At 49.8% G+C, this 26,315-nt stretch overlaps 2 protein-coding genes across 5 annotated transcripts in view; one reads left to right on the top strand and one right to left on the bottom strand.

The window, feature by feature from the left end:
• Positions 1 to 1,486: 1,486 nt before the first annotated feature.
• Positions 1,487 to 21,280, top strand: LOC115101371 (calpain-5-like). 4 transcript variants are annotated; one of them, XM_065004863.1, is made up of 13 exons: positions 1,487 to 1,783; positions 2,392 to 2,442; positions 3,930 to 4,125; positions 12,529 to 12,660; positions 15,905 to 16,113; positions 16,207 to 16,399; positions 16,493 to 16,683; positions 18,109 to 18,186; positions 18,303 to 18,621; positions 19,008 to 19,210; positions 19,327 to 19,448; positions 19,584 to 19,720; positions 20,062 to 21,280. In XM_065004863.1, the coding sequence occupies exons 3-13, from the start codon at positions 3,961 to 3,963 to the stop codon at positions 20,242 to 20,244; spliced, it is 1,932 nt and encodes a 643-aa protein (XP_064860935.1). In that variant the 5' UTR covers positions 1,487 to 1,783; positions 2,392 to 2,442; positions 3,930 to 3,960; the 3' UTR covers positions 20,245 to 21,280. The 4 variants fall into 4 exon arrangements, with proteins under 4 accessions (XP_064860935.1, XP_029476662.1, XP_029476660.1 ...); XM_029620802.2 differs by lacking the exon at positions 2,392 to 2,442; XM_029620800.1 differs by lacking the exons at positions 1,487 to 1,783; positions 2,392 to 2,442 and adding an exon at positions 2,736 to 2,840.
• A 2,554-nt stretch (positions 21,281 to 23,834) lies between these two features.
• LOC115146941 (serine/threonine-protein kinase PAK 3-like) overlaps positions 23,835 to 26,315 on the bottom strand; it is a 127,061-nt gene continuing 124,580 nt past the window's right edge. The window contains exon 16 of the mRNA XM_065004864.1: positions 23,835 to 24,022. Coding sequence (XP_064860936.1) covers positions 23,933 to 24,022 — 90 coding nt within the window. The 3' untranslated portion in view covers positions 23,835 to 23,932. The remainder of the gene's footprint in view (positions 24,023 to 26,315) is intronic.

Here is a 26,315-nt window from a genome sequence, read left to right on the forward strand (position 1 = left end):
CCCTCCTCTCCTCTTCCCTCCTCTCCTCTTCCTCTCCTCTTCCCTCATCTCCTCTCCACTCCCGTCTCTTTCCACCTCTCTCCTCTCCTCTTACCTCCTCTCCTCTTTCCTCCTCTCCCTCCCTCCTCTCCTCTCCTCTTCTATTCTCTCCTCTTCCCTCCCCTCCTCTCCTCCACTCCTCTTCTATTCTCTCCTCTCCTCTTCTCTCCCTCCTCTCCTCCCCTCTCCTGCCTCTTTCCATCTATCCCTCCTCTACTCTTCCCTCCTCCCCTCTCATATTCCCTCCTCTCATCTCCCTCCTCTACTCTTCCCTCCTCTACTCTCCTCTCCTCTTCCCTCCCTCCTCTCCCCTTCTCTCCCTCCTCTCCTCTTCCCTACTCTCCTCCCCTCCCCTCTCCCTCCTCTTTCCATCTCTCTCTTCCCCCAACTCCTCTCCACTCCTCTCCCCTTCCCTTCTCTCTTCTCCCTCCTCTCCTCTTCCCACCTCTCGTCTCTCCTCTCCTCTCCTCCCCCTCCCTCCTCTTTCCACCTCTCTCTCTCCTCTCCTCTTTCCACCTCTCCTCTTCCCTCCTCTCCACTTCCACCCTCTCCTCTCCTTCCTTCTCCCTCCTCTCCCTCCTCTTTCCACCTCTCCTCCCCTCTCCCTCCTCTTTCTACCTCTCTCTCTCCTCTCCTCTCCACTTTCCACCTCTCCCTCCTCTACTCTTCCCTCCTCTCCTCTTCCATCCTCTCCTCTCCCCTCCCCTCCTCTCTCTCTCTCTCGCTCTCTCTCCTCTCCTCTCCCTTTTCTTTCCCTCTCTCTCTCTCTCTCTCTCTCTCTCTCTCTCTCTCTCTCTCTCTCCCTCTCCTCTCCTCTCCCTTTTCTTTCTCTCTCTCTCTCTCCCTCTCTCTCTCCTCTCCCTTTCTTTCTCTCTCTCTCTCTCTCTGTCTCTCCCTCTCTCCTCTCCTTTTCTTTCTCTCTCTCTCTCTCTCTCTCTCTCTCTCTCTCTCACTCTCTCTCTCTCTCTCCTCTCTCCTCTCCCTTTTCTTTTCTCTCTCTCTCTCTCTCTCTCTCCCTCTCTCTCTCTCCTCTCCTCTCCCTTTCTTTCTCTCTCTCTCTCTCTCTCTCCCTCTCTCCTCTCCCTTTTCTTTCTCTCTCTCTCTCTCTCTCTCTCTCTCTCTCTCCCTCTCTCTCTCTCCTCTCCTCTCCCTTTCTTTCTCTCTATCTCTCTCTCTCTCTCTCCCTCTCTCCTCTCCCTTTTCTTTCTCTCTCTCTCTCTCTCTCTCTCTCTCTCTCTCTCTCTCTCTCTCTCCCTCTCTCATCTCCTCTCCCTTTTCTTTCTTTCTCTCTCTCTCTCTCTCTCTCTCCTCTCCTCTCCACACCTCTGCACCTTGGAGAGCCCAACGGCTCCAGGAATGCAGTGGATAACATATCTCTCATCGAACTTCACTAGAAAGGAATGAGACTGGGAGCCAGCACTTTGCATGATGCATTCTGCCCTAATGAACCACTCGTCAGACCGATTTTTGTTGTGCGTCAGTGAATGTGGGTTTTTCTGTTTGTTAATGAGTGTGTTTGGGGTTAGCAGTGGAAATACCATTGCCGTGTGTTTTTGGTTGCTCCTTTGGAGCCCTACGTGCTGCAGACCATTGTCATAGGAAGGGGACAGACAGGAGGACACAACCCTTTGGCTTTAGTTGTGACGTCCCAGTAGATCTTCCCAAGGTGTATCAGAGGGGACATTTTTGCAACCTTATAAGGAACTTTAGGATTTATTTGGGGATTTTAGGAGGACAAGAACAGGTAAGAGCCACACACTGTGGAGAACTACATTTGGTTACACACCTGGAATGTTTTCTGGTTATAAATATTGACAGAGTTTAACATTTAATTGCTGCAGTTATTATCAGACATAATATTAAAAAGTTTTGTTCATGTATGAATTTGTCAAATTGTTATATACATAACATGTACTCCCCCTTAGAAGCAGCATCTGTCCATTTGTTCAGCAGCAGTTGTAGAGGGAGTGAAATGCTGTCTATCACAGCCTCTGTCATTAGAACCTGCATCTAAGGCAGCTCTGCTAAACTGAAACCACAGTGGATGTGTACATTCTCCCAGCTGGATAGTGATAATAGCATTCCACCTACAACATTAAGTATACAGGCATTATTACAGTGAAATAAGCTTGTAGTTTTGCCACCATTCTTGTTCTAACTTTGTTAGTAACATAACCTTTGATGATGCATACTGGTGACCTTACCATTTAAACAGCAACAGCTTTTAGTACAATGTTGGTGACCATTGAGCCTATTTTATCAGCGTAAACTAAAATAGACCATTATAACAATAAACCCAACAGCTGTGGCAATTATAACAGCGATACTCCCCCCCCTCAATCTCCCCTGCAGTGACGACATTTACACCAAACACAGAAAAACCTGTTGGAGCTCGTCAGTCAGGTACTGAGGTTTCACGTGGTATAAACACACACAGACACGTCAGTGTACACCCGAGGAACGACTCTTCTACAGGGAAGTTGACATCACGAAGGCATGATCAAAACTGCATGGCAAACTCACATCACAGTTACTTATTCAATCAATAAAGCCACACACACACTCACTTCATGATAGTCACCCACTGACACGATAAGTCAACACAAGTAGAACACTTGTTCCTGGGATATGGGTGTGGCCCTGAGCATGAACAAGCAAAACTAAACTGGGTCACTGCAGAGATGTTGTGGGGGAGGGGGGCGGAGGGGGAGGGGTGAGAAAGACAGGTACAAAGACCTGGTGGAAACACCCTTCTCTTTCACTATCCTGGAGGAGGGGGTTGTCACAGCGCTACGACGGAGGTACGAAGACACTTTTACTGGGCTTTTTCTTCTAGATCCTTAAATGTGATACATGTAAGGAGTTCTCTTTGCTTCAATAGTTTGAGGAAGGGACAGAGAATGTGGTTGTTCTGTGTGTGAAGGAGGGAGAGAAAGTGTACAGGAGAGGGAGAGAAAGACAGAGGAGAAAAACATTCACATTATTTCCCACCAATTATTCTAGTGTATTGGATATGGGTGCATTTCTGCGTAATGTTCTGACTGAAAACTGAAGGAAGCAGATAGTTTGCCATGATGATAATGAACTGTCAGAATCCTGACAACTTCATCGTGAACTGCCTCTCACTGTGTTCCAAATGGGCTTTGCTCTGAGAGGCATTTCTTAAAGTGTGTAATGTTTTGGGGAAAAGTGTCATTAGAAACTCACCGGGAGATTAGAGCTTGACTGTTCTCCGGTGGAATTTAATTATTTGTTTCTGTGTTATTCATGGCAGACAGCAAATGTACGAAACTGCACTGGCAGACAGACTCCATATAAAATCTAATCTTGTTTATAAAGAGCTTGACCTCTGGGGTCGGGGGTCAGGAGTAAAGAGACTGGTCATAGAGTTAGAATATCAGAATATTCCCAAAGGATAGCAGTTTTGACCAGATGTTTTTGATCACCCATGGGATGTTTCCATCACAAAACCAGGAACAGTTAGTGGTCAGATTGCAGTCAAATCTATGCTTGACTGTAACTTTTAAAGTGATGTAGTGTAGTTGTTTGTAGATTTTGTTCGTAGAAGACTGTTTTTCTACTTTAATTTATTTAAATATGCATCATTTGCATATTGGTTATTGGATATATTTATCTCTAGGCCAGCTTGTTGCCCGGTTGGCCTCTATGGGAGACTATATCTAAACTACGGTGATTCAGATGAAAAATTCCATTACAACATTTTCCAAGAAAGAGCTACTCTGGGATTTATGGGGTGTATTAGTGTAGGGTATGCTGAGCTCTTGTCCAGACACCCAGAGTCAGAGGTGAACAATAATAGATCCTAAGCTGACAAGGACTGTCCTGGTAGTCTGCCTATAAAGTAACACAACGTCTTCTTCTGTGGTCAGTTTGCAGTTTCAAGGTTCCAGCGTCCGCACCATGTTCTCCACGGCCACTTCATACAAGAACCAGCATTACTCTGAGCTGAAGAGGAAATGTCTGGAGAACAAGGAACTGTTTGAGGATCCAGAGTTTCCTGTCACCAACGCATCCCTGTTTTACAGGAAGCCACCTCCTGGTATGGTGGAGTGGAAGAGACCACGGGTGAGTGTAGACGTCTAACTTTCTACTTGATTTGTCCTCTATTAGCTTAATACCAAAAGCAGAATCTGTATGCAAAAACACTAAACATGAAATAGAATGTCACAAGCTTTAATGATTCACTGAAACTATTTGTAATGTTCATGTTTTTCCTCATAGTTTTTAGGAAATGTTATTGCTTAAAAGACCAATTTATAGTTTGCTGTTGATTAGTAAAAATGGAAGCTTATAAAAGGGCTATAGAGCGCTATCTGGGATCAGACCTTCTTCTTGTGCAATATAAACATGTCATGTCTATGATTGAACTTTCATGTGTGCTGACTTTGATATACAAACAGTATGACTGTGTTATATTTGGCCATACATACAGTGGGGAGAACAAGTATTTGATACACTGCCGATTTTGCAGGTTTTCCCACTTACAAAGCATGTAGAGGTCTGTAATTTTTTATTATAGGTACATTTCAACTGTGAGAGACGGAATCAAAAACTCAGAAAATCACATTGTATGATTTTTAAGTAATTAATTTGCATTTTACTGCATGACATAAGTATTTGATCACCTACCAACTAGTAAGAATTCCAGCTCTCAGAGACCTGTTAGTTTTTCTTTAAGAAGCCCTCCTGTTCTCCACTCATTACCTGTATTAACTGCACCTGTTTGAACTTGTTACCTGTATAAAAGACACCTGTCCACACACTCTCCACAATGGCCAAGACCAGAGAGCTGTGTAAGGACATCAGGGATAAAATTGTAGACCTGCACAAGGCAAGGATGGGCTACAGGACAATAGGCAAGCAGCTTGGTGAGAAGGCAACAACTGTTGGCGCAATTATTAGAAAATGGAAGAAGTTCAAGATGACAGTCAATCACCCTCGGTCTGGGGCTCCATGCATGATCTCACCTCTTGGGGCATCAATGATCATGAGGAAGGTGAGGGATCAGCCCAGAACTACATGGCACGACCTGGTCAATGACCCGAAGAGAGCTGGGACCACAGTCTCAAAGACTGTAACACACTACGCCGTCATGGATTAAAATCATGCAGCGCATGCAAGGTCCCCCTGCTCAAGCCAGCACATGCAAGGTCCCCCTGCTCAAGCCAGCGCATGCAAGGTCCCCCTGCTCAAGCCAGCGCATGCAAGGTCCCCCTGCTCAAGCCAGCGCATGCAAGGTCCCCTGCTCAAGCCAGCGCATGCAAGGTCCCCTGCTCAAGCCAGCACATGCAAGGTCCCCCTGCTCAAGCCAGCGCATGCAAGGTCCCCCTGCTCAAGCCAGCGCATGCAAGGTCCCCCTGCTCAAGCCAGCGCATGCAAGGTCCCCCTGCTCAAGCCAGCGCATGCAAGGTCCCCCTGCTCAAGCCAGCACATGCAAGGTCCCCCTGCTCAAGCCAGCGCATGCAAGGTCCCCCTGCTCAAGCCAGCACATGCAAGGTCCCCCTGCTCAAGCCAGCGCATGCAAGGTCCCCCTGCTCAAGCCAGCACATGCAAGGTCCCCCTGCTCAAGCCAGCACATGCAAGGTCCCCCTGCTCAAGCCAGCACATGCAAGGTCCCCTGCTCAAGCCAGCACATGCAAGGTCCCCCTGCTCAAGCCAGCACATGCAAGGTCCCCCTGCTCAAGCCAGCACATGCAAGGTCCCCCTGCTCAAGCCAGCACATGCAAGGTCCCCCTGCTCAAGCCAGCGCATGCAAGGTCCCCCTGCTCAAGCCAGCGCATGCAAGGTCCCCTGCTCAAGCCAGCGCATGCAAGGTCCCCTGCTCAAGCCAGCGCATGCAAGGTCCCCCTGCTCAAGCCAGCGCATGCAAGGTCCCCCTGCTCAAGCCAGCGCATGCAAGGTCCCCCTGCTCAAGCCAGCGCATGCAAGGTCCCCCTGCTCAAGCCAGCGCATGCAAGGTCCCCCTGCTCAAGCCAGCGCATGTCCAGGCCCGTCTGAAGTTTGCTAATGACCATCTGGATGATCCAGAATAGGAATGGGAGAAGGTCATGTGGTCTGATGAGACAAAAATATAGCTTTTTGGTCTAAACTCCACTCGCCGTGTTTGGAGGAAGAAGAAGGATGAGTACAACCCCAAGAACACCATCTCAACCATGAAGCATGGAGGTGGAAACATCATTCTTTGGGGATACTTTTCTGCAAAGGGGACAGAACGACTACACCGTATTGAGGGGAGGATGGATGGGCCATGTATCCTGAGATCTTGGCCAACAACCTCCTTCCCTCAGTAAGAGCATTGAAGATGGGTCGTTGCTGGGTCTTCCAGCATGACAACGACCCGAAACACACAGCCAGGGCAACCAAGGAGTGGCTCCGTAAGAAGCATCTCAAGGTCCTGGAGTGACCTAGCCAGTCTCCAGACCTGAACCCAATAGAAAATCTTTGGAGGGAGCTGAAAGTCCGTTATTGCCCAGCAAAAGCCTCGAAACCTGAAGGATCTGGAGAAGGTCTGTATGGAGGAGTGGGCCAATATCCCTGCTGCAGTGTGTGCAAACCTGGTCAAGAACTACAGGAAACGTATGATCTCTGTATGTCACGGCGGACCAAAACGCAGCGTGGTTTTTGTGATACATCTTTAATGATGATAAATGAACAATATACAAAACAAGAAATGTGAAAAACCGAAAACAGCCCTTTCTGGTGTAACAAACACAAAGACAGGAACAATCACCCACAAAACAGGCTACCTAAATATGCCCCCCCCAAGGTGCGGACTCCAGCCGCAAAACCTGAACCTATTGGGGAGGGTCTGGGTGGGCATCTGTCCGCGGTGGCGGCTCTGGTGCTGGACGTGGCCCCCACTTCACCATAGTCTTAGTCCGCCCCATTGTCCGCTTCCGTGGCCTCCTAACCACAGCGACCCTTCTAAATGAACCCACTGGACTGAGGGGCAGCTCGGGACAGAGGGGCAGCTCGGGACAGAGGGACAGCTCGGGACAGAGGGGCAGCTCGGGACAGAGTGACAGTTCTGGCAGATCCTGGCTGACTGGCGGCGCTGGCGGTTTGGCAGACTGGTGGCGCTGGCGGCTCCTGGCTGACTGGCGGCGCTGGCGGCTCCCGGCTGACTGGCGGCGCTGGCGGCTCCCGGCAGACTGGCGGCTCCTTGCAGACTGGCGGCGCTGGCGGCTCCTTGCAGACTGGCGGCGCTGGCGGCTCCTTGCAGACTGGCGGCGCTGGCGGCTACTTGCAGATGGGCGGCGCTGGCGGCGCTGGGCAGACGGGCGACTCTGACGGCGCTGGGCAGACGGGCGACTCTGACGGCGCTGGGCAGACGGGCGACTCTGACGGCGCTGGGCAGACGGGCGAGCGACTCTGACGGCGCTGGGCAGACGGGCGAGCGACTCTGACGGGCGCTGGGCAGACGGGCGACTCTGACGGCGCTGGGCAGACGGGCGAGCGACTCTGACGGGCGCTGGGCAGACGGGCGAGCGACTCTGACGGGCGCTGGGCAGACGGGCGAGCGACTCTGACGGGCGCTGGGCAGACGGGCGAGCGACTCTGACGGGCGCTGGGCAGACGGGCGGCGACTCTGGCAGACGGGCGCTGGGCAGACGGGCGACTCTGACGGCGCTGGGCAGACGGGCGACTCTGACGGCGCTGGGCAGATGGGCGACTCTGACGGCGCTGGGCAGACGGGCGAGCGACTCTGACGGCGCTGGGCAGACGGGCGAGCGACTCTGACGGCGCTGGGCAGACGGGCGAGCGACTCTGACGGCGCTGGGCAGACGGGCGACTCTGACGGCGCTGGGCAGACGGGCGACTCTGACGGCGCTGGGCAGACGGGCGACTCTGACGGCGCTGGGCAGACGGGCGACTCTGACGGCGCTGGGCAGACTGGCGGCTCCTTGCAGACTGGCGGCGCTGGCGGCTCCTTGCAGACTGGCGGCGCTGGCGGCTACTTGCAGACGGGCGGCGCTGGCGGCGCTGGGCAGACGGGCGACTCTGACGGCGCTGGGCAGACGGGCGACTCTGACGGCGCTGGGCAGACGGGCGACTCTGACGGCGCTGGGCAGACGGGCGAGCAACTCTGACGGCGCTGGGCAGACTGGCGGCTCCTTGCAGACTGGCGGCGCTGGCGGCTCCTTGCAGACTGGCGGCGCTGGCGGCTCCTTGCAGACTGGCGGCGCTGGCGGCTACTTGCAGATGGGCGGCGCTGGCGGCGCTGGGCAGACGGGCGACTCTGACGGCGCTGGGCAGACGGGCGACTCTGACGGCGCTGGGCAGACGGGCGACTCTGACGGCGCTGGGCAGACGGGCGACTCTGACGGCGCTGGGCAGACGGGCGACTCTGACGGCGCTGGGCAGACGGGCGACTCTGACGGCGCTGGGCAGACGGGCGACTCTGACGGCGCTGGGCAGACGGGCGACTCTGACGGCGCTGGGCAGACGGGCGAGCGACTCTGACGGCGCTGGGCAGACGGGCGAGCGACTCTGACGGCGCTGGGCAGACGGGCGACTCTGACGGCGCTGGGCAGACGGGCGAGCGACTCTGACGGCGCTGGGCAGACGGGCGAGCGACTCTGACGGCGCTGGGCAGACGGGCGAGCGACTCTGACGGCGCTGGGCAGACGGGCGAGCGACTCTGACGGCGCTGGGCAGACGGGCGAGCGACTCTGACGGCGCTGGGCAGACGGGCGACTCTGACGGCGCTGGGCAGACGGGCGACTCTGACGGCGCTGGGCAGACGGGCGACTCTGACGGCGCTGGGCAGATGGGCGACTCTGACGGCGCTGGGCAGACGGGCGAGCGACTCTGACGGCGCTGGGCAGACGGGCGAGCGACTCTGACGGGCGCTGGGCAGACGGGCGGCGACTCTGACGGCGCTGGGCAGACGGGCGACTCTGACGGCGCTGGGCAGACGGGCGACTCTGACGGCGCTGGGCAGACGGGCGACTCTGACGGCGCTGGGCAGACGGGCGACTCTGACGGCGCTGGGCAGACTGGCGGCTCCTTGCAGACTGGCGGCGCTGGCGGCTCCTTGCAGACTGGCGGCGCTGGCGGCTACTTGCAGACGGGCGCGCTGGCGGCGCTGGGCAGACGGGCGACTCTGACGGCGCTGGGCAGACGGGCGACTCTGACGGCGCTGGGCAGACGGGCGACTCTGACGGCGCTGGGCAGACGGGCGAGCGACTCTGACGGCGCTGGGCAGACTGGCGGCTCCTTGCAGACTGGCGGCGCTGGCGGCTCCTTGCAGACTGGCGGCGCTGGCGGCTACTTGCAGATGGGCGGCGCTGGCGGCGCTGGGCAGACGGGCGACTCTGACGGCGCTGGGCAGACGGGCGACTCTGACGGCGCTGGGCAGACGGGCGACTCTGACGGCGCTGGGCAGACGGGCGACTCTGACGGCGCTGGGCAGACGGGCGACTCTGACGGCGCTGGGCAGACTGGCGGCTCCTTGCAGACTGGCGGCGCTGGCGGCTCCTTGCAGACTGGCGGCGCTGGCGGCTACTTGCAGATGGGCGGCGCTGACGGCGCTGGGCAGACGGGCGACTCTGACGGCGCTGGGCAGACGGGCGAGCGACTCTGACGGCGCTGGGCAGACGGGCGGGCGACTCTGACGGCGCTGGGCAGACGGGCGGGCGACTCTGACGGCGCTGGGCAGACGGGCGGGCGACTCTGACGGCGCTGGGCAGAGCTCTGGCGCCTCTGGAATGAGGGGCTCTGGCGCCTCTGGACTGAGGGGCTCTGGCGCCTCTGGAATGAGGGGCTCTGGCGCCTCTGGACTGAGGGGCTCTGGCGCCTCTGGACTGAGGGGCTCTGGCGCCTCTGGACTGAGGGGCTCTGGCGCCTCTGGACTGAGGGGCTCTGGTGCCTCTGGACTGAGGGGCGGGAGCTCTGGCAGCGCCGGACAGGCGGGAGACTCCGGCTGCGCTGGAGAGGAGGAAGGCTCTAGCAGCGCTGGACGCACTATAGGCCTGATGCGTGGTGCCGGCACTGGTGGTACTGGGCCGAGGACACGCACTATAGGCCTGATGCGTGGTGCAGGCACTGGTGGTACTGGGCCGAGGACACGCACCTCAAGGCGAGTGCGGGGAGCTGCCACCGGAGGGCTGATGCGTGGAGGTGGTACCGGATAGACCGGACTGTGCAGGCGCACTGGAGCTCTTGAGCACCGAGCCTGCCCAACCTTACTTGGTTGAATGCTCCTGGTCACCCTGCCAGTGCGGCGAGGTGAAATAGCCCGCACTGGGCTATGCAGGCGAACCGGGGACACCATGCGCGAGGCTGGTGCCATGTAAGCTGGCCCATGGAGATGCACTGGAGACCAGATGCGTAGAGCCGGCTTCATGGCACTTGGCTCGATGCCCACTCTAGCCCGGCCGATACGCGGAGCTGGTATGTACCGCACCGGGCTATGCACCCGCACTGGGGACACCGTGCGCTCCACAGCATAACACGGTGCCTGCCCGGTCTCTCTCGCCCTCCGGTAAGCACAGGAAGTTGGCGCAGGTCTCCTACCTGGCTTCGCCATACTTCCTGTGTGCCACCCCCCCAATACATTTTTGGGGCTGCCTCTCGGGCTTCCTTGCCAGCCGTGTTCGCTTCGCCAACCTCATTCTCCTGTAACCTTCCTCGCACTGCTCCATCGAATCCCAGGCGGGCTCAGGCACTCTCCCTGGGTCGACCGCCCACCTGTCTATCTCCTCCCAAGTTGTGTAGTCCAGATGCTGCTCCCATGTCCGGAAATCCTGACATCGCTGTTGCTGTTGCCCGTTACCACGCCGCTTGGTCCTGTTGTGGTGGGTGATTCTGTCACGGCTTTCTTCTTGGGAAAGAGAGGCGGTCCAAAACGCAGCGTGGTTATTGTGATACATCTTTAATGAAGATGATAAATGAACAATATACAAAACAAGAAATGTGAAAAACCGAAAACAGCCCTATCTGGTGTAACAAACACAAAGACAGGAACAATCACCCACAAAACAGCCCTATCTGGTGTAACAAACACAAAGACAGGAACAATCACCCACAAAACAGCCCTATCTGGTGTAACAAACACAAAGACAGGAACAATCACCCACAAAACAGCCCTATCTGGTGTAACAAACACAAAGACAGGAACAATCACCCACAAAACCCAACACAAAACAGGCTACCTAAATATGGCTCCCAATCAGAGACAATGACTAACACCTGCCTCTGATTGAGAACCATATCAGGCCCAAACACAGAAACAGACAAACAAGACATCCAACATAGAATGCCCACTCAGATCACACCCTGACTAAACAAAACATAGAACATACAAAGCAAACTATGGTCAGGGTGTGACACTGTAATTGCAAACAAAGGTTTCTGTACCAAATATTAAGTTCTGCTTTTCTGATGTATCAAATACTAATGTCATGCAATAAAATGAAAATTAATGATTTAAAAATCATGCAATGTGATTTTCTGGATTTTTGTTTTAGATTCCGTCTCTCACAGTTGAAGTGTACCTATGATAAAAATTACAGACCTCTACATGTTTTGTAAGTGGGAAAACCTGCAAAATCGACAGTGTATCAAATACTTGTTCTCCCCACTGTAGGTATTGTGAAAGGTGTTGTCTGACAGGTTTTTATATAGACTCATACAATATTCTGTGATGGAGTACTTAAAAGGTTAATGCCTTTTGAGTGGTTGCCTCTGAGGATTGTGTTAAAGGTTAAATGTCAACCACAATGCTTATTGTGGTGACAGACAGCAAACTGTGGTGTGAAACTGAGGTGAGGGTGGTGCTGGGAAGTGTCTCAAAATGTATGCTTTACATAGCATGTGAGATATATGACAGAACATGTGTTTCAAAACTGTCAAGAGAAAAAATCTAATAAAGTCTGTTTGTATAGCTGCCATTTTGTTCAATGGAGAAAGCTGGAGTTATGTTTCTGTTTAATGTGTTACTGTATCTGTTCTATGTACAGATGTTGGATCTTAATTTGAGCCAGCTTAAAACAGCAGGAAAATGATCCTGCAGCAACAGGAAATGTGAATTATCCTGAGGCAAACATTATAATAAATTGATTTTTGTATGGGTTGATATATATTTTTTTTTTAGGGTAAGTCAGGTCTGACATTTCAAAGTGGAAATGACTACAAGTTTGCATTTCCTGCTGTGCTGGAAAATGATCAGCAACAAAATAGTGATCAAATTAAGATCCTGCATCTATATGGTATGTTGCCCAAGTGACAAGAAGAGAAAACACAATTTCTTATTCATAACAACAGTACACCTCGAGAGTTCCAACTCATTTAAAAAGAAAACGTGCTCTAAGCCAGAACTATTTGTCAAGGATTTGCGACTATTGTTACAAGCATAACCTATTAGTGAGCACATTCTAAGCTATTTACATTTTTCACATGGAACATTTTACCTCACAATTTCACATTGTACCGCCGCTCATCATACATTTTCTTTCTCTGTTACAGGAGATCAGTGACGTGCCTCATCTGTTTGTGGAGGGCATCAGCTCCCATGACCTGAACCAGGGGCTTTTGGGTAACTGCTGGTTTGTGGCGGCATGCTCCTGCCTGGCACTGAAGCCAGACCTCTGGCAGAAGGTGAGTTTGGTTTCCTCCTGTCTGTTCACACAGTCTGAGATGAGTGTTACAAGAGCAGACTATGTGTGTATTTCCTTTACAGTCACCTTATAGGGGAATAAATGGTGCTGTTTGTGAAGGAACACATCAAATCAAGCTTTATTTATGTAACACATTTCAGATGCAACGCAATGCACTTCTCAGGAAAAAACCCAAATACAAAATACGGTGAAAATAAAAACAGAAATATTTACTAAAACTAAAGAATAACAACAACCGAAAGACTAAAAAGCACCTTAAGGAAAAGCTAAGTTAAAAAGGTGTGTTTTAAGACCTCTTTTAAATATGTCCACAGTTTTGACCCCCCTCAGGTTCTCTGGCAGGCCTCTTGGTCCTAGGATTTGGGAAAGTTAAAATACAAGTGCCAGAGGACCTGAGGGACCTATTGGGTCCATAACTCAAAAGCATGTCTGACATGTATTGGGTTGATTTAAAAACCAATTGAAGAATAGGACAATGAATTGTAAAACTCACAGGCAGCCAGTACAATACTTTAAAACCGGGGATAATGTGTGCTCTCCATCTGGTCTTGGCCAGTACCCATGCTGCAGCATTCTGTATGTTTTACAGTGCAGAGACTTTAAAACCGGGGATAATGTGTGCTCTCCATCTGGTCTTGGCCAGTACCCATGCTGCAGCATTCTGTATGTTTTACAGTGCAGAGACCTTAAAACCGGGGATAATGTGTGCTCTCCATCTGGTCTTGGCCAGTACCCGTGCTGCAGCATTCTGTATGTTTTACAGTGCAGAGACCTTAAAACCGGGGATAATGTGTGCTCTCCATCTGGTCTTGGCCAGTACCCGTGCTGCAGCATTCTGTATGTTTTACAGTGCAGAGACTTTAAAACCGGGGATAATGTGTGCTCTCCATCTGGTCTTGGCCAGTACCCATGCTGCAGCATTCTGTATGTTTTACAGTGCAGAGACTTTAAAACCGGGGATAATGTGTGCTCTCCATCTGGTCTTGGCCAGTACCCATGCTGCAGCATTCTGTATGTTTTACAGTGCAGAGACTTTAAAACCGGGGATAATGTGTGCTCTCCATCTGGTCTTGGCCAGTACCCATGCTGCAGCATTCTGTATGTTTTACAGTGCAGAGACTTTAAAACCGGGGATAATGTGTGCTCTCCATCTGGTCTTGGCCAGTACCCATGCTGCAGCATTCTGTATGTTTTACAGTGCAGAGACTTTAAAACCGGGGATAATGTGTGCTCTCCATCTGGTCTTGGCCAGTACCCATGCTGCAGCATTCTGTATGTTTTACAGTGCAGAGACTTTAAAACCGGGGATAATGTGTTCTCTCCATCTGGTCTTGGCCAGTACCCATGCTGCAGCATTCTGTATGTTTTGTAGTTGACCAATGGCTTTCTTGGGTAGACCAGACAGGAGAGCATTACAGTAGTCAAGCCTGCTTGTAATAAAATCATGGATGAGTCTCTTTGTATCAGACTGAGAAACGGACACACCTTAGCAATGTTGCTCAGGTGGTAAAAAGTTATTTTGGTCACATTCCTCATGTGTGATTCAAATTGAGCAGATAATGTCTATGAAGTATGATGTGGGTGGATGTCTGTGTGCCATACTGTTGATACCTGACTCAGAGGGGACGTAGCTTAGTTCACCTGAGGAATTCACTCGAGGGGCTTTTCACTCCCATTGAAAAGAAACTAGTGTCATCCTTCCATCTTAAATGACCATTACCATTCAGAAACATTCCACTTTTCCTTATTCAAGCCTGGCTGGGAAAGATACTACTTGCCTACATCCCCACAGCAACTTTCCCAAGCCTCCCACATTTCTCCTTCACTCAAAACCAGATAGCTGATGTTCTGAAAGAGACCAAATCTGGACCCCTACAAATCAGCTGGGCTAGACAATCTGGACCCTCTCTTTCTACAATTATCCGCCGCAATTGTTTCGACCCCTATTATTAGCCTGTTCACCCTCTCTTTCGTATAGTCTGAGATCCCCAAAGATTGGAAAGCTGCCGCGGTCATCCCCAGAAGCGCTTCAATGGCATACAACTCTCCTTCCGTGGCCTCCAACTGCAAGTAAAACTAAATGCATGCTCTTCAACCGATCGCTGCCCGCACCTGCCCGCCCATCCAGCATCACTACTCTGGACGGTTCTGACTTAGAATATGTGGACAACTACAAATACCTAGGTGTCTGGTTAGACTGTAAACTCTCCTTCCAGACTCACATTAAGCATCTCCAGTCCATAATTAAATCTAGAATCGGCTTCCTATTTCGCAACAAAGCATCCTTCACTCATGCTGCCAAACATACCCTCGTAAAACTGACTATCCTACCGATCCTTGACTTAGGCGATGTCATTTACAAAATAGCCTCCAACACTCTACTCAGCAAATTGTATGCAGTCTATCACAGTGCCATCCGTTTTGTCACCAAAGCCCCATATACTACCCACCACTGCGACCTGTATGCGCTCGTTTGCTGGCCCTCGCTTCATATTCCTCGCCAAACTCACTGGCTCCATGTCATCTATAAGTCTTCACTAGGTAAAGCCCCGCCTTATCTCAGCTCACTGGTCACGATAGCAGCACCCACCTGTAGCATGCGCTCCAGCAGGTATATTTCACTGGTCACCCCTAAAGCCAATTCCTCCTTTGGCCGCCTTTCCTTCCAGTTCTCTGGTGCCATTGACTGGAACGAATTGCACAAGTCCCTGAAGCTGGAGACTCATATATCCCTCACCAAATTTAAGCATCAGCTGTCAGAGCAGCTCACAGATCATTGCACCTGTCCATAGCCCATCTGTAAATAGCCCATCCAACTACCTTATCCCCATAGTGTTATTTACTATATTGCTCCTTTGCACCTCTCTACTTGCACATCTATCACTCCAGTGTTAAATTGCTAAATTGTAATTATTTCGCCACTACGGCCTATTTATTGCCTTACCTCCCTAATCTTACCTCATTTGCACACTCTGTATATAGATTTTTCTATTGTGTTATTGACTGTACGTTTGTTTATTCCATGTGTGATTCTGTGTTGTTGTTTGTGTCACACTGCTTAGTTTTATCTCGGCCAGGTCTCAGTTTTCAATGAGAACTTGTTCTCAACTAGCCTACCTGGTTAAATAAAGGTGAAATAAAAAATGTAAAAAACCCACCCAAGTTTTAAACTATTCACATTTGACTAGACATGTTGTTCACTGTGAAGCCCTTTGTGTTGACAGGTCATCCCTGACTGGAAGGAGCAGGAATGGGACTCCAAGCACATGGAGAACTACGCTGGCATCTTCCACTTCCAGTTCTGGGTGTTTGGGGAGTGGGTGGACGTGGTAGTGGATGACCGCCTGCCCAGCATCAATGGAGAGCTCATTTACTGCCACTCCAAAGTCAAAAACGAGTTTTGGAGCGCCCTGCTTGAGAAAGCCTATGCCAAGTATGTATACTCTAACATTTCTCAACCCTTGATTCATAAATGATAACGTTTCGTACCCTCTAACCTCTCTGTATCTTCTCCTCTTGTCTCCAGGCTCTCTGGCTGCTATGAGTCGCTGGACGGGGGCAACACTGGGGATGCGGTGGTGGATTTCAGTGGAGCCGTGGCAGAGGCCATTAATCTTGAGGCAGAAGCTTTCCACAAAGACCAGGGGAGAATGGACAAACTGTTTGAAGACCTGTTCAAAGTCTACGACAGGGATGGAATAATCAGCTGCTCCATCAAGGTCTGTCTTTTCAATTGGTCAGCACACTATAGTCACAGGTAATTGTGTTTAGTAGACGCAAATGACTGACTACTGTGCTTGGACCTCTTTTAGGCATCTCCTTCTGAAATCGAGGCACGGATGGCATGTGGGCTGGTGAAGGGCCATGCCTACTCAGTGACTTCAGTGAAGAAAGTACGATTGGGCCACGGGCTGATAGCCTACTTCCAGAACGAGACCATCCCCCTGATCCGCATGAGGAACCCCTGGGGAAAGATTGAGTGGAACGGAGCCTGGAGTGACAGGTGAGGAAGACATATCCTCCCCGTTCGCTTACTGTTCAACCTCTCCACACCTCAGTGACAGGTGAGGAAGACATATCCTCCCCGTTCGCTTACTGTTCAACCACTCCACACCTCAGTGACAGGTGAGGAGGACATATCCTCCCCGTTCGCTTACTGTTCAACCTCTCCACACCTCAGTGACAGGTGAGGAGGACATATCCTCCCCGTTCACTTACTGTTCAACCTCTCCACACCTCAGTGACAGGTGAGGAAGACATATCCTCCCCGTTCGCTTACTGTTCAACCTCTCCACACCTCAGTGACAGGTGAGGAGGACATATCCTCCCCACTCGCTTACTGTTCAACCTCTCCACACCTCAGTGACAGGTGAGGAGGACATATCCTCCCCGTTCGCTTACTGTTCAACCTCTCCACACCTCAGTGACAGGTGAGGAAGACATATCCTCCCCGTTAAACACTGTTCAACCTCTCCACACCTCAGTGACAGGTGAGGAGGACATATCCTCCCCGTTCGCTTACTGTTCAACCTCTCCACACCTCAGTGACAGGTGAGGAGGACATATCCTCCCCGCTCGCTTACTGTTCAACCTCTCCACACCTCAGTGACAGGTGAGGAAGACATATCCTCCCCGTTCGCTTACTGTTCAACCTCTCCACACCTCAGTGACAGGTGAGGAGGACATATCCTCCCCGTTCGCTTACTGTTCAACCTCTCCACACCTCAGTGACAGGTGAGGAGGACATATCCTCCCCGCTCGCTTACTGTTCAACCTCTCCACACCTCAGTGACAGGTGAGGAGGACATATGCTCCCCGCTCGCTTACTGTTCAACCTCTCCACACCTCAGTGACAGGTGAGGAGGACATATCCTCCCCGTTCGCTTACTGTTCAACCTCTCCACACCTCAGTGACAGGTGAGGAGGACATATCCTCCCCGTTCTCTTACTGTTCAACCTCTCCACACCTCAGTGACAGGTGAGGAAGACATATCCTCCCCGCTCGCTTACTGTTCAACCTCTCCACACCTCAGTGACAGGTGAGGAGGACATATCCTCCCCCCGTTCTCTTACTGTTCAACCTCTCCACACCTCAGTGACAGGTGAGGAAGACATATCCTCCCCGCTCGCTTACTGTTCAACCTCTCCACACCTCAGTGACAGGTGAGGAAGACATATCCTCCCCGCTCGCTTACTGTTCAACCTCTCCACACCTCAGTGACAGGTGAGGAGGACATATCCTCCCCGTTCGCTTACTGTTCAACCTCTCCACACCTCAGTGACAGGTGAGGAAGACATATCCTCCCCGCTCGCTTACTGTTCAACCTCTCCACACCTCAGTGCACAGGTGACCTCATCAACTCATTATTTCGTTCTCCCTCCCTCTATTTCCTGTTGCCTCTCCCCCTCTCCCCCTCTCCTACCTCAGTTCAGCGGAATGGAAAAAGGTTGGCAGCATGGAGAGGAATAAGCTTGGCATCACAGTGGAAGATGATGGGGAGTTCTGGTGAGTGTAAAAAAAACAATTAAAGGCTGTTATCTCTTCTGTTCAGCGTGAGAATGTTTTCTGTCTACCCATGTTAATTTGCGTCTCTGTGTGTGTGCGCTACTGTATCTTCAAAGGATGGAGTTTAGAGACTGGTGTAAGTACTTCACGGATGCAGACGTTTGTCGTCTCATCAACACCTCCCTGCTCACCATCGACAAGACATGGAACGAAGTGATGATTTTAGGGAGTTGGACCAAGAATGCAGAACCTCTGCGCAACCGCTGTGGAGGCTGCATGAACCACAAACATACCTTCTTACAGAATCCCCAGTACCTGTTTGAGGTGACCAAGGAAGTGGATGAGGTTCTGATCTCCCTACAGCAGAGAGACATGAAGATCCACAGACGTATCGGCCAGGGAGAGAACCTCACCATCGGCTTCGCCGTCTTCAAGGTAGTTCATATTAACATCCTCTAAGAATGACTAGTGGGACTGGGGTGAGAGACTGGGCCAGTGAGGGTATGAGACAGGGTATGCTACTGGGGCGTTGGTCCAACTTCAGTTCATTTTAGCGGAGAAGTTCTCTGCGCCACATGTTTGGCTTCCCCCGCTGTACAGTTATTTGGTTCAATCAGTGGAATTTCAATTTTCCCTCTTCAGCCGTTGAACAAACAGAAAATAAACCAGAGGGTGTTTACAATAATGGGTAGACATTACTTATAAATGCCACATTGGCTTGTTCATATCAGGGACGATGATGAATATTTTAAATCTGATCAAGCTGCAACAACAAACACTGGGGAACAGTCATGGTGAAAAATGATTTCTTTTGATTTAAGGTTGAACTGAATAGGAAATACCGCATGCATGACATCATCACCCAACTTAACGTGCAAACTACTACGTACATCAACGCCCGCACGGTGTTCATGAGGGCCATGCTCCCCAAGGGTCGCTACATGATCATCCCCTCCACCTTCAAACCTGAGACTCTGGGAGAGTTCATGCTGCGTGTTTACACTAACGTAGACTCAGGATGCAGGTACTGGAAATAGACCTGTACACATAGTAACACACTTCAGTATGATATCTTATCCATGCAGTATAACCATTACTTTAGCATTACTGTAAAGGTATAAGATGATCTCTCTCTCTCAGAGAGCTGACAGAACACCAGCCCAGGATGACGTGTTGGAGTAAGCTGACTGGCTACCCTGTTGCCGTGTCCCAGATCTATGTCCACGGAGCAGAGGGGCTGGAGAACCAGGACCGCACAGGGGGTGAGAGAACGCTCCACAACCTCAAATCAAAACCATCTCATACATTACAGGGAAACATAAGTAAAAAAGTTTTTGACATTTTGGGAGTATATTCAGCATTGCCTAATGGCTGGTTAATACTGCGTCATTGTACAGGCGCGGATCCATATGTGATCGTATCCTGTGAGGGCTCCTCAGTCCGGTCAACAGTCAAGGCAGACACCGTGAAGCCGGTGTTTGATACCAGAGCCATCTTCTACAGGAAGAAGCCCACAAAGCCAATCACTGTGGAGGTAAGGTATATGGGGGTCAAAGAGCATCACTACCAATGGGCTGGAAGGACAAACTGACTAGTGAATTGTTACATTTAGATGTCTGAAGTTAGGGCTGGATTCAATTCGCATCGCTGAAGTTCAGCACTACAGTGCGCTTAAAATGTAAAGTTGAGGCGACATTTGCAGAGATTACCGTGAATTCAGTTTCTGCTAACGCAGGAACAGTGCCTTTAAATGTGGCACTTCAGCGCTACGGATTGAATAAAGCCCTTAGTGTCTTCAATGGATGGTCAGATAGTGTTCACGCAAAACCTTGGTCTTAAATGGTCTCCACTTCCTTTCTCGTCCCTCCTCCCCAGGTGTGGAACAGTAATGCTGTGAAGGACCAGTTCCTGGGCCAGGTGGTTCTGACAGGCTCAGTGAAGGACTCCACAAACCCCCAGAGGCTCCAGTTGAGGAAGAGTGGCAGAGCCATGGCCGACGAGATGCCTGGCTCCATCACCCTCCGTATCGTCACCTCCACCGAGCTCACAGACATGTGAACTGGATCAGCTGACTACTACCTGGGTCACATTGACAATGTGTACAACACTCTGTTGCCTCTGACACTTTGAACAGGGGTTCATCACTACAAGGCATAAAGTTATCACTCAGAATGACTATCAACGTGAGCTTACAGTATATTCTACTAAGGACTGCCATGGTCATGGACCAAGAAGCACCTACTAAAGACTGCCATGGTCATGGACCAAGAAGCACCTACTAAAGACTGCCATGGTCATGGACCAAGAAGCACCTACTAAAGACTGCCTTCGTCATCGACCAAGAAGTATCTTCAAGCCTTCTGGAGTTTTGTTAGTTCTTATAGTGTTTTGTAAAGGGACAAGACATTACTTTTTGAAAGATGAATAACTGTAAATATATTATTATTTTATACTAGATTATACACTATGAAACATAACTCTTCAGAGTAATACGCATACTGTATCTGTATACAACATTATGCAACTTACACATTCCAAAAATATGTTTATCATATACAAATAAAAGGGCCTCTTTTCATCTTGCTGAAAAACAGCCAAAAGGCTCTTGCTGCAAAATATTGAAAAGTCTTGAAAGAGCCGAATGTATCTAGAGTGTAAGTTTTGGACCATGGTCATTCATTTGTGTCATTCCACTGAACTTCTTGAAATGTCTAAAGGGTACTGCCTCTAAACTAGCATCCTCCTTTGCCCGAAATGTCTTGCCACTTTTAGTCCCTCTCTACTAACAGCAAAGAAAAGTAAATCCATTCAAACCAACAACAAAAAATGTTTTTATTTCAGTTCAGTTCCCAAACTGCAGTATTTTGTTGTTTTACACTCAAGACACAGCCATGCACAATTCAGAATTCCAAAAAGTATGTTGCTTTATCCACAATTAAAAATAGCTTATCCAAAACCTTAGTTGTCCCCAGTTGCTTTTTCTCATCTGTCCTTTTCCAAAGATGGGGCTTGCTGAGGTTCACCAGATGGGTCAGCAGTTTACAAACCCAGATAATAATCATCAGCATTTTAAATAAACACTTTTTTGCCTTTGTTCTGTTCTCATGATAATCATTAATGGAGGAATTTTCACACCACGTCTACAGGTTTACACATTCAGAAGATAGGAATGAGGAAGAGGAGTGGGCCGGCGGGGAGGGGCGGGGCAAGGCCGCTAGTTGTCCTAGAGTTCATCTTTGTGCTCAGAGTTCAGGTCTGTACATAGAGGTGCGGCTAAAGGTCAGAGGGCAGATAGTCTCTGTGAGGTCCCTAAGACTCTCAGCCACAGGCACACTCAGAAGTAGTGCTCCGTACAGACAGACATGGGACTGCTGGAGACAGCTCTGTGTCCAGGTGGAGTACTGTCTGACACAGCCCAAGCATGATCGATCCATCCAGGAGTGTGTTTTATTTTCTCATTCAATATCCAGGGTGCAAAACATTTATAAATAAATACCATAGAGCAACCTGGATATTATCCTTTCATTTTGAAGTTGCGTAACTCAGATTTCTTTTAAATAATCCCATCCTATTTACATATCCTAACAATGTTAGCCTAATTGGAAAATGTACTAACATATTGTTTTCCCATGCATGAAATTGGTGATGTACTCCTTGCAATGGACAGTGTGAGGCTCTCCTGCGTGGTGGAGGGATGAGCGAGCAGCTACCCTGCACTACACAGTCTGAGTTAAGGTGGAGAACAAGTGTGGTATCTAGTGCAGACTGAGGTCACTCTCTCCCTTACAAAGACACTCATGCATACACACACACTCCCATTCATACACACTCCCAACACCATCTACCAGGGATACAGTGTGAGCTCATGGAATATAGCCCATGAAATCAGTGGTCAGTGACTCCCTGTGAGAGCCCTGAGATCAGGGAATGATATCACTCTGTAGTGTACACTACAGGTTAGACCCTCAAGTGTATTTCCTGTCGCCTACTCTCTCCGTCCCAGGTCTGGACTTCAGTACAATCCTAAGGGATGCTGTGGCTACTATAGACCAGACGGAGGATGCCATGTTGATGGTTATTACTAAGCTATTGAATGAAGAATCATGAAACAGTCTATACTTATCTGCAGAGCTTTTCAGACTTGTTTTCTAGTAGCCTCTGCTATGGGATGATAGGAATGGCAAAGTGAAGGGGAATGTGACCCTCTAGTTTCCAATGGTCCGCAAGACAATTAAATTGGCACTCAGTCTTCAATCCAAAAACCTTTTCATGGGCAAATGATTAACACCCACCCATCCACCAACCTGCCAAACAGCCAAAACTCAAAGAAACACTCATATAGAAACAGACACAACCAAACTCACACAGTACATCAGAAAGTTCAGCAACAAGACACTGGAGCAATAACTCTTAACTTCCATTGAGAGGGGGTGGGCTAAATAATAGCATTCCATTAAAAAAACTAGATAAACACATCATGGACGGACAGACAGATAGACAGATGAACATATGCGCTAACTCAGGGATTGTGCTCACTTGAACAAATGGCTTTTCACACTAAGCATGGCTTCTACTTCTGACACATCTAAGTAAATTCACAGATCAGAGGTTAAGCATGCAAAAGTAAGGCTCATTGATGTGAAACAAATGGTAACATTGACAAACACTGCCCCCCCACCAAACCCCCCCAAAAAAACAAGCAAATGTTTGTCTGTAGACTATCCCTACTAACTAACTGTAATTAACCAATAACATGGGATTTATATTTAAAAAGCTGTGACTTGAACTCTGAACACATTGTGGCCCATCAGATACGCAGTAGTTATTGAATCAGCCTCCACTGCAGCCCTGGCAAAGCCATTCTCTATGTCAGATCTCTAAACATCTAGCAACTTTAGGGTGTCCAAGAAATTACAGCCATGTCCTGGAGTACAACAGCCATGTCCTGGAGTACAACAGCCATGTCCTGGAGTACAACAGCCATGTCCTGGAGTACAACAGCCATGTCCTGGAGTACAACAGCCATGTCCTGGAGTACAACAGCCATGTCCTGGAGTACAACAGCCAACTGGCTTTGATTGAATGTTTGCCTCTTCTATCCCTCCCTTCTTTTCTCTCGCTCACATATGCACAAAGTCATGCAGGCATATGCTGGGTCCAGAGTCCCCAAGTCTGTTCCATATAAAATGTTCATATAAAATGTTCACTGCAGGAGATGCCTGATGGAAAGGGAAAGGGAACCAAGGCGATTGCTGGATAGACAAGGAAGGAATCACATTATCTCAGTGCTGTTACGTTCTGCCTCTCTTCCTGGGTCTCTCCCTTTTGAAAAGGAGCTTTTGGGTTTTTTTTCTTCGTATTTTCTATTTTTAGTATTTAGTTTAGGAGCCTCTACTCCCCTCACAGGCCAAACACACGCTTATGCACACACGCTTATGCACACACGCTTATGCACACACGCTTATGCACACACGCTCACGCACACACGCTCACGCACACACTCTTACACACACGTTTACACACACGCTAACAGACGTCTGACAGACTGCTCCACATGTACAGAATGCTGGAGGACTAGAGGAGGAGGCGGCAGGCGGTTCAGCAGCAGAGAGGCCCTGCAGGCCAGCTGTCCATCCCCTGTATGAGGCAGCAGGGGGGTTGGTTACTGGTCTGTCCTTGTGCTGTCTCTCTGTCACACAACACCATGGAGCAGGGTCCAGCTCTGTGTGTGGACACATGGCGCCCTCTAGCGGCTGCTGTTTTTTATGGCCTCCTTGGCTGCTACAATCAGAGGGCTCAGGCTGGACAGAGGCTTGGCTAACTTCAGGAATGAATGCTGCAAGGAACACAAGAGAAGAATAGCGATGAGGGGAATGCTCTGCAACCCTGCGTGTACAGACTGTGACTTAAGGTTAGAGCTGTACACGTAACTGCCAGAATAAAGAAAACACGCAAGTAAATGAAGGATACTAAGTATATTAAAGCAGGTGCTTCCACACAAGTGTGGTTCCTGAGTTAACTAACCACTTAACATCCCATCATGCTTAGGGTCATGTATAAAAATGTTGTTTCCCGTTTCTTTTACAATGCACTCATATATACATGTTCTAATGGTATCAGGTATTTCTTTATATTTTGTGTTCAAATAAAGAAAATGATATTTGCCTCATTTGCGTACATACACAGGATATATTTGCATATATGAATATACACTGCTCAAATAAATGAAGGGAACACTTAAACAACACAATGTAACTCCAAGTCAATCACACTTCTGTGAAATCAAACTGTCCACTTAGGAAGCAACACTGATTGACAATAAATTTCACATGCTGTTGTGCAAATGGAATAGGTGGAAATTATAGGCAATTAGCAAGACACCACCAATAAAGGAGTGGTTCTGCAGGTGGTGACCACAGACCACTTCTCAGTTCCTATGCTTCCTGGCTGAGGTTTTGGTCACTTTTGAATGCTGGCGGTGATTTCACTCTAGTGGTAGCATGAGACGGAGTCTACAACCCACACAAGTGGCTCAGGTAGTGCAGCTCATCCAGGATGGAACATCAATGCGAGCTGTGGCAAGAAGGTTTGCTGTGTCTGTCAGCGTAGTGTCCAGAGCATGGAGGTGCTACCAGGAGACAGGCGGGTACATCAGGAGACGTGGAGGAGGCCGTAGGAGGGCAACAACCCAGCAGCAGGACCGCTACCTCCGCTTTTGTGCAAGGAGGAGCAGGAGGAGCACTGCCAGAGCCCTGCAAAATGACCTCCAGCAGGCCACAAATGTGCATGTGTCTGCTCAAACGGTCAGAAACAGACTCCATGGGGGTGGTATGAGGGCCCGACGTCCACAGGTGGGGGTTGTGCTTACAGCCCAAAACCGTGGAGGACGTTTGGCATTTGCCAGAGAACACCAAGATTGGCAAATTCGCCACTGGCGCCCTGTGCTCTTCACAGATGAAAGCAGGTTCACACTGAGCACGTGACAGACGTGACAGAGTCTGGAGACGCTGTGAAGAATGTTCTGCTGCCTGCAACATCCTCCAGCATGACCGGTTTGGCGGTGGGTCAGTCATGGTGTGGGGTGGCATTTCTTGGGGGGGCCGCACAGCCCTCCATGTGCTCGCCAGAGGTAGCCTGACTGCCATTAGGTACCGAGATGAGATCCTCATACCCCTCGTGAGACCATATGCTGGTGCGGTTGGCCCTGGGTTCCTCCGAATGCAAGACAATGCTAGATCTCATGTGGCTGGAGTGTGTCAGCAGTCCATGCAAGAGGAAGGCATTGATGCTATGGACTGGCCCGCCTGTTCCCCAGACCTGAATCCAATTGAGCACATCTGGGACATTATTATTATTTATTTTTTTACCTTTATTTAACTAGGCAAGTCAGTTAAGAACAAATTCTTATTTTCAATGATGGCCTAGGAACAGCGGGTTAACTGCCTGTTCAGGGGCAGAACGACAGATTTGAGCCTTGTCAGCTCGGGGGTTTGAACTTGCAACCTTCCGGTTACTAGTTCAACGCTCTAACCACTAGGCCACCCTGTCGCCCCATCATGTCTCGCTCCATCCACCAACGCCACGTTACACCACAGACTGTCCAGGAGTTGGCGGATGCTTTAGTCCAGATCTGGGAGACTATCCGCCACCTCATCAGGAGCATGCCCAGGCGTTGTAGGGAGGTCATACAGGCACGTGGAGGCCACACACACTACTGAGCCTCATTTTGACTTGTTTTAAGGACATTACATCAAAGTTGGATCAGCCTGTAGTGTGGTTTTCCACTTTAATTTTGAGTGTGACTCCAAATCCAGACCTCCATGGGTTGATACATTTGATTTCCATTGATAATTTTTGCGTGATTTTGTTGTCAGCACATTCAACTATGTAAAGAAAAAAGTATTTATTAAGAATATTTAATTAATTCAGATCTAGGATGTTATTTTAGTGTTCCCTTAAATTTTTTGAGCAGTGTATTTTAAATGATTACTTTTTTCAATTCCACAAAAAATGTAAACCCCTCAAAATAAAGTTATCTTTCTTATGATGTAAATGTCTATCTGATGTGTTAAATCCCAGACAAAGCTTTAGCAATCTTATGGATGCAACGGAAAGACAATGTATTGCAT

This window comes from Oncorhynchus nerka, linkage group LG19 (assembly GCF_034236695.1).
Source record: "Oncorhynchus nerka isolate Pitt River linkage group LG19, Oner_Uvic_2.0, whole genome shotgun sequence".
NCBI lineage: Eukaryota > Metazoa > Chordata > Actinopteri > Salmoniformes > Salmonidae > Oncorhynchus > Oncorhynchus nerka.